This window comes from Microtus ochrogaster, chromosome 1 (genome assembly GCF_000317375.1).
Source record: "Microtus ochrogaster isolate Prairie Vole_2 chromosome 1, MicOch1.0, whole genome shotgun sequence".
NCBI classification, from domain to species: domain Eukaryota; kingdom Metazoa; phylum Chordata; class Mammalia; order Rodentia; family Cricetidae; genus Microtus; species Microtus ochrogaster.
In genome coordinates, this window is record NC_022009.1 from 72770643 (window position 1) to 72779350 (window position 8708).

The 8708-nt window shown below is 38.7% G+C and overlaps 1 protein-coding gene across 1 annotated transcript in view; it reads right to left on the bottom strand.

The window, feature by feature from the left end:
• Positions 1 to 2725: 2725 nt before the first annotated feature.
• The window catches only part of Pnpla8 (patatin like phospholipase domain containing 8), a 47924-nt gene continuing 41941 nt past the window's right edge, over positions 2726 to 8708 (bottom strand). The window contains exons 9-10 of the mRNA XM_005343820.3: positions 5115 to 5310; positions 2726 to 3987 (exon numbers count right to left, since the gene is read on the bottom strand). Coding sequence (XP_005343877.1) covers positions 3713 to 3987; positions 5115 to 5310 — 471 coding nt within the window. The 3' untranslated portion in view covers positions 2726 to 3712. The remainder of the gene's footprint in view (positions 3988 to 5114; positions 5311 to 8708) is intronic.

Below are 8708 nucleotides of genomic sequence, written 5' to 3' on the forward strand. Positions count from 1 at the left end.
AGAGGAGCCATGGCAGCAGCCACTGTTCAGAAGAGAGACAGGGCAGAGGGAGTGCAGGCTGGAAAGGGTCAGGAAGATCACAGTAAGACTAATTTGAAAAGCAGAGAGAGATGTAAGCTCCATTGGTTTTTATTTTCTCAACTTGACAGATTGTCAAGAATTCCTTAGAGTGGGCATATGTTAACATCAACACAAAAGCATGATTGCTACTCTAGAAATCTAGTTTTCAGGACTGAGATGACTCAATAGTACGAAAGAGAAAGATAAGCAATGTAGTATAGACGAAACCAATGATATGCATATCATCCATTTTGATGGCCTGACCTGTTGATATTAAATCAGACTGTAATCTTTAAAATGTATTTGTATTACATTTGTTGTTGCTGCAACAAAATATCTGAAAAGGGCAATTTAAGGAAGAGCTTCTTTAGGCTCACAACTTGAATGCATTTTCATCATGGCCCAGGAAGGCCCGAGACAGGTGCATTAGGCAGTTGTAGCCAGAGAGCAGTGGTGAATGCTAGGGTCCAGCTTCTTTTCTTCTTCTTCAGTACAGGATGCCAGACCATAGGACGGTGCTATCATAGCTGTGGGTTTTCCATCTCGAGTAACCTAGTCTAGATAATTCTTCACATGCAAGCTCATAGGATTACCTCCTAGGTGACCCTGACAATATTAACTATAACACCTCACAGTATGTAGTGCCTAAAAGCAAAGAATACGGCATAATACAGTTTCTGTTTTTTTAAGAATGAAGGAAAATCTACATCACAGTCGATATTTTACTCCCTCCACCCAGAGGCAGAGCCTCACGATGAAGCCCAAGCTGCCCTCGGAGAGTCCTGATTAGCCTGCCTCTACTTTCCAACTGTTGTGATCACAGGTCTGCACCACCAAACCTACCTTCCTATTTCACTCTTTACTGTGTGTGCATGCACGGGCACATGCATCCTGTATGGTGTTCAGGGCTCAGATTTTATCTGAGAATTCAACTCAAGTTATCAGGCTTGGTGGCAGCTGCCTTTACCCACTGGGCCATCTCATTGGTCCAGTATTTTATTTTTAACGAACTAATTAACCCAACTAGTAATGCCTATTGTGAGGTGTGATGAATTTGAAACTATTCAGTTGAATAAAGGTTATAATGAACAAAGCAATCAATGTGGCTTCTCAGAGATACATTTATCCAACTGGTGGGCCAACACATGCAATAGTCTAGTCTAGGGGCATCTGTAGTCTGTGTCTACTGTTTGGATGGCAGATACCTCCACCAGGAACAGAACAAACTGTTTTTTAATGTGCTTCCTATTTTCTAGTCATGAAAGAGTAACTGCCATAGATTTGCTTCAAAAAGTCAAATTAAGTGAACAGTTCTGTTGTATTTAAACTTGGCAAGAAACAACAACAAAAAAGAACACAGTGCAATGAATGTGAAAAGAATTTGTTGAAATGGAACCAAAGTAGAATTTTCCAAATGGTTTATGCATCCTAACTACGCAGAGGACATCTTCCATTTCCTGTCAAAGAAATTCATTGTGGGCATTTGTGGCCATTCTGCAGACAGACAGCTCCTTCTGAATGGCTGCAATGTTGGCATACGAGGTAAGAAAGGTCGGGCATCATCTCCTCCAGCCCCTCTCCGTACATCTGTGAGTCCTTTCAGAGGTGCCATCACAAGGACAGTGCCACTGTATGGCTAAGGACACGAGCTATGCCCACAAACCTGAATACTGAGATAATCTGCTCTTGCAAAGAGGTAACGTCCACAACTACATTTTCTCTCCAACTGAACCCAACATCACAGATTCAGCTCAGTAAGCTGGACTGACCCAGTTAAGATGACAGTGTTTTTCTGAGTGTGCAGTGGCCCTAGTTCTACCATTCTGAGTCCTGGTTCCTTGCTTTGGACACAGAGAGCATTGTTTTCATTACAGAATGAAATGTTATCTCAGGGAATCACTCAGTTCTTTGGATAATCAGCATCAAGCACCTGAGGGGATAAGAACAAACAAACACTTTCACACCACACAAATGGCTATACTTTGTCAGGATGAAAGAGCATAGGCTGAATCCCAGCACTCGGGAGGCAGAGGCAGGCGGATCTCTGTGAGTTCGAGACCAGCCTGGTCTACAGAGCTAGTTCCAGTACAGGCTCCAAAGCCACAGAGAAACCCTGTCTCGAAAAAACCAATAAAAAAAGAAAAGAAAAGAAAAGAAAAGTGGGCACTGATTATCTCTGGCAATGACTAACAAAGCACAGACAAGGAAAACTGGACTTATGCTGCAAGGCATGAGCAGCACCAGAAAGTACAAGAGAACCTCACAAAAATGTACACCTATGTGGCCGCTCGGTGGCTTGTGCTTGAGATCTATTATAAAGGATCACCAGAATATGCAGATTTCCAGTAATTTCTGTATTTCTTACGGTAGTCAGTCTAGCTATGTAAAAGTTTTTATTTATAGTCTAAAGAGGATTATTTTAATTATATTCTAAAATCACTGGAAGTTATTTATTTGTACCTAAAATATGCATGAGAAGTCACAAGATTTGACCACTGCCTTTTCTCCTTTTACAAATAAAAGATCTGAGTCTCCCAAACTGTCCACTGTCCTCAGGGTCATGCCCAGAAGTTGCTATACAGCAGACAGAAGCAGACTGATAACCACAGCCTCCACCACTCCACAGTGCTCACCCATCTCAGTACAAACACTATGACAACATGGGAAACAGGGTCAGTGTTAGTTTATGTGTATAATTCAAAGTGTACATACCTTGGTTTCATTTTTCATGGGAAATTTCAACACAATGTAAAGATTTACAAAGGAAATAATACAGCAAAGAAGAATTTATTCGGCTACAGAACCAAGTTCTGACTTCGGTAAAACCCAAACAGGGATTACTGAAGTAAATCTAAATAGACTAACATTTCTTTGTAAATGCTACAAGAAACTGGGCAATCATTATGAGCAATAAAAAACTTTAAAATGGCATTAGCCTTTCACAGATGATCACTTTAACAGTTTATTTTTGTTAATGATAAGAATATTGTCTCAGTAAAATCAAACAACTGATTCTGTAACAGTGAATGAGAAGACAGCATTCGATTTAGAAAAGTGACCGTTATCTTCAAATTTCAAGAGGAAGTTAGCTCACTGGAAATTCACCAACCTCTTTACATAGAAAACTGCATCCCATGCTTTCTTTCCTATTTCAAACATACGGGTCCTCTGTATGGAAATCCCATTCTCTGCATCTCTTTAAATGCTACTGCAGTGAAAGGCAGCATGTGGACTGCAGGCCCAGTGACTCCTGAGTGGTGTAAATGTAAAGGAAATCAATGGTCACACAAACCCCACATGATTGAGATGACCAAAAACAAAGCACAGAGTACAACGCTCCCATTTCTTGTTTGGCACATATATTAATAAATTTTCAATATCAAACAATTTAAGACCAAGAGATACTAAAACCAACTAGCACAATAATAAAATGCCTAAAGGTTAGACCATCTTAAATACTTAATTCCCATACGATGTCTGTAACCAAACATATCTTCTATGAGGTGTGAGCTGTTCAGAACGTCACCTGTCTCAGGATTGATTTCCCAGAATCCATTCAGTATTCCACAGAAACTCACTTTGGAGCAGTCCCTCACTCACTCTGGTGGATCTCCTCACGGCCTTCACTTACGAGAACACGTGCATACCCTCTTCACAATTTTGAAAAAAATGGAAGGCCTTCATACATGTCAGTTTTTAATTTTATCCAATCATTGATCTTTTGAAGAGTTGTTTTTTCTTGACTTAATATTTTTGCAACTTTTTTCATCTTTTGTTCATTTCTTTCTATATACTTCATCCCTTCCAGCTGCAGCTGATCCAGCTTTTCATTTCGACTTTCATCTAGGGGTATGTTTTCACACATGACAGGATTGAATCTAAAATATGTGTCAGGAGGTAATAGACCGTCCAGCATTATATGGACTTCTGTTAAAACAAAATGAAGGAGAGAGGACAGGTAAGAGAAGGTATGAGGTAAGTTATTTTGGAATGTTCTATTCATTTTTTCTTCATTTAAAATTATCTTCATTTTAGGCGCATTATTAACATGCATTCATTTTATCACCCCAACTCACATAGTTTCAAGGAATCCATAAGAAGAACAAATCTACAAATTGCAATTCACTTTCCAAATACTTTATATATTCTGCTCAATTAAGGACCTTGCTTGATTATTCTCTCTCCCTGATAAAATATCTTGCCTTCCCTTTGCTTTTCATTTTTTGGGAACCATCCTCACTGGGCGTTATATTTATGCATATTAAAATTAATCATTTTAATTGTGTAATTTGAAAAAGTTTGGCAATGTACAAACTTTTATTTTACTACCATAAGTCATGAGCATTCCCATGACTTCCAAAGGTTTCTGAGTCTCCAGTGAGACTTTTAAAAGAAATCCTCCTCCTTTTAAAAGAATCATGTTGGTCATCTTGCCCTCCTCTTAATCAAATATATATATGGTGTAGGAGGGTCTTCTTTGTATGTGTTGCTTTCATTGGTTAAATAGAGATACTGCCTTGGCTATTTGATAGGACAGCAGCTTAAATAGGCAGAGTAGACAGAACAGAATGCTGGGAGGAAGAAGGCAGAGGCAGAGAGCCACCCACCATGAAGCTGCCGGGTCAGACATGCTGAGTCTTTCCCAGTAAGCCACAAGCTTGTGGTGAACACAGATTATTAAAAATGGGTTGAATCAAGATGTGAGAGTTAGCCAATAAGAGGCTAGAACTAATGGGCCAGGCAGTGTTTAAATGAATACAGTTTCCATGTAATTATTTTGGGTAAAGCTAGCCGGAAGCAGGGCGGCGGGAAGCGACCCACTGCTGTTTGACTGCATGCTCCCTGTCCTGCCATGGTGATAATGGACTAAATCTTTTAAAAGGAGGAGGATTTCTTTTAAAAGTCTCACTGGAGACTCAGAAACCTTTGGAAGTCATGGGAATGCTCATGACTTATGGTAGTAAAATAAAAGTGTAAATCAGCCCAGTTAAATGCTTTCCTCTATAAAAGTGACCATGGCCACGGTGTCTAGAAAGCCTAACTAAGACACTCACCTTCTGTATCTGTAGCACTGTTGATGACATTCGAGAGCTTTGTCTTCAGACTTGTGTAGGTGGCAGTATTCCTCACGTCACTCTCATACCGTCCTGTGCCCAGGGACACTATACACTCTAATGGTGCATCAGGCCAGAGACATTTACACTCATGCATGGCCAGGGCTGAAGGGTTATTCAGAAGCAAACCTCCATCCTGTAAAAAGTCAAAAGAGCAGCCAACTCAGTACTTCCTACAGGGAGAAGCTAACAGGAAAGTGAGTGATTTACAAGAGGGGCTTTGCAAACGGATTTATTCATGTTCTACAACTGCAAAATCCACAATCAAAGATAATAAGTTGTAATTTCCTATTTTGAACAACTTTTTTGGGTTGATTTGTATAAGTTGCTCAAAAATACTAAGATAAACTGAAAAACCTAAAAAATTTCCATGTGTATTTATTGACTGATTGTGCATTCACTCACGTGGAGGGCAGAGAAAAACTTGTGCATATGGGTCCTGAAGACTGAACCCTGGTCATTGGACTTTGTAGCAAACACCTCTACCCACTGGACCATCTTGCTGACCCCTGAACTAAACAGCTTTTTAAAAACACACTGGGAGAGTTGGTAGTTAATAATAACAAAATAATCTCACAAGTTTAACATAATCAAACTAATTGAAATTTAAACAATAATTTGTAGGTATCATATTCACAGTACAGTTATAACCTGAACAAAGTAGGCGAACGTTTGAACGTCTAAGTCAGTGGTTCTCAACCAGGTGCTGCGACCCCTTTATGGGTAGAACAATCCTTTCACAGGGGTCACTTAATATCATCACTTAAGAAAACACAGATATTTACATGACAATTCATAGCAATAGCAAAATTACAGGTATAAAGTAGCAACAAAAATAATTTTATAGTTGGGGTTACCACAACATGAGGAACTGTATTAAAGGGTTGCAGCAGTAGGAAGATTGAGAAGCACTCTTCTCGGTGTTTTTCAGTATCAACATGATTTGGAAGAACTCAAAATGTAATGCAAAATATGCATAAATATAAAAATTAAATATAATAAATAATATTAAAACTAATATAAAAAGAGTAAAATAAATTAAAAATTTAAATTATGGCCAAACTATAATTGAATCACAAAACAATATTTAAATGTATTTAATTTCCGTATTGATACTGAGCTTAAAATCTAGGAACACACATCTGACTAAAGATACTTTAAGTAACTACATGGGCTTTTCCCTATCTGGCTTCCACATGTACCCACTGTAGATCTATGATTTAGATTTCAATGGTCTACTTTCTTCCTGTGAGTCACTTTATTTCTGCAAAGCAAAAGTTCCTAATTTTGATGAAGTCCAGTGTACCAGTGATTTCTGCAGATGGACAGTGACTTTTGGTCTGTCAGGTATTTGGTGTGTTTGTGGAAGAGAACGGGAAAGGTGGGGGCAACAACAGTGACCATGTCAAAGCAAATCTTCCCTGAGTAGAAGAGTGTGCTTGGGTCGTAGTGATGCTTTCCTGGGTAAAGTGCCTGCTACTGGAGCAAGAGGACCTGAATTCAGACACCCAACACTTAGTAAAAGCCAGGGGTGATGGTAAATGTTGTGTCGGGCAGAGACAGGCAGATCCATGGAGCCTACTGACCAGCCAGTTTAGCCAATTGGTAAGCTCTGGGTTCAGTGAGAGACCTTGTCTCAACAAGGTGGAGAGCGAAGACACCTGATGTCAACCTCTGGTATTCATTCAGATTGCTCACATACACTATACACACATACACAGCCTGTCTCACAAAAGGACTATCCTTTTTTTTTTAGTTTCTTTGTATCTGTATCAGATATAAAGGTGCCATATTGTAGATAGGTCTATTTGTGGACTGTTTTACACACACACACACACACACACACACACACACACACACACACACACAATATTCTAGCATGTGCTCACACTAGCAGGCAGATATATAATGTTAATGATCACTAATATAAACTTTTATAGTACTTTTGAGATTATAGGGAAACACAAGGAAGGCCATCACATTCTGAGAAAAGCAGTCTGCTTATCTTTTCATTGCTTATTCGCTTCTACCTTTTTACTAAAAGGGCTGTTAGTTGTCTCTTTATCGTCTAATTTCCATTTCTGAATTGCTGACCACCATCATCTTAACTAGACATCTTTGAAAGATTGTAGTGTACGTTTTTATGTTGTGACTTTCATTAGACAATATTCTTTTAAAAGACACCTCTTGCTGGGCATGGTGGTACACACTGTTAGTCCAGCACTCTGGAGGCTGAGGCAGGCGGATTGCTGTGAGTTTAAGTGCAATCTCAGCTACACAGGTAATATACAGGACAGCTAGTGCTACATAGCAAGACTCTATTTAAAAAAAAATCCAGGTATATTTCTTATCAATAGGTATGAACATTTAACACCCATGGCTCTCTCCACGGTGCTGAGTACTAAGAGTCTCTGAAACTAAGACTACGGAAAACTAGTCTACGGATGGTCCAAATCTGGGATAAAAGGGCAAATACTTGGACAACTGCGGCTGTCCTAAGAGCACTGACATCTCTGTTCTTCGGCTCAGTCCAGGAAGAGGACACTTGTCCTGAGAACACAACTAGGGAAACATAACTGGTGCTCACTCTGGGTATGACGTTCACACCCTCTATCACCCTCTCTCTCCAAGTTCTTACTATGCACCTCTGGCTGTCCTGGAACTTGCTACGTATACCAAGCTGAATTGAACTAACAGAGACCTGCCTGCCTCTGCCTTCTAAATACTGATATTGAAGGCTGGCAATACCATATCCCACTCCATAATTTATAGTCTACCTGACCCCATAAGGATATAAAGGAACTAAAATGAGATACCTGTAGACATGGAAGGGCATTTTTAAATGAGATTATATATAATAATATATTTAAAGACTATAGTATGAGAGAGTTATAAAAGTACCACATTTTAATGTTATCTTTGGCAACTTAAAAAAGTTAAAAAGAGGCAGAAAATAACATTGTTTCATTCCAAGTTTTTTTTTGTGTGTGTAAGTAGTCAAGACCATTAATAGAATAAAATATTATCTTTTGAAGAGACAACTATCCCATTTCCTGCCCAAGATTTTCAAAAAGAAAACTAAAAGTGTTTACTTAAGAATGATCTTACGTTACAGATTCCATTTGAATCTTAAGATAAATATGTCATTGTTTCTGGACTCCACTGGTTAGTTATTTTATCAGTAGCTGACAATAAATTGAGAGATTATAGTTGTCAGTATAAAAATGGTCAAACATGGAAAGAAATATTACTAGTCTATGTAAAATAGAAAAGAACCAATAAAGCACTTTAGTTAGTGAAACATTAGAGCTGCTTCCCCTTAGATAAAAACAAAAGCTGAGGTAGGAGGAATGTGAGATCAGTGCCAGGCTGGAATAATCAGTGAGTTCTAAATTCTGGCGTCTCAGTAAAATGGGGGTGAGAAGGGAAGAGACAATAATGAGAACATTTCTGGAGGCCTGAAATTGATGGTTATATTAAAAGTTAGAATTTATAAACATTATAGTATTTTTATAATATTATTATCATTATACC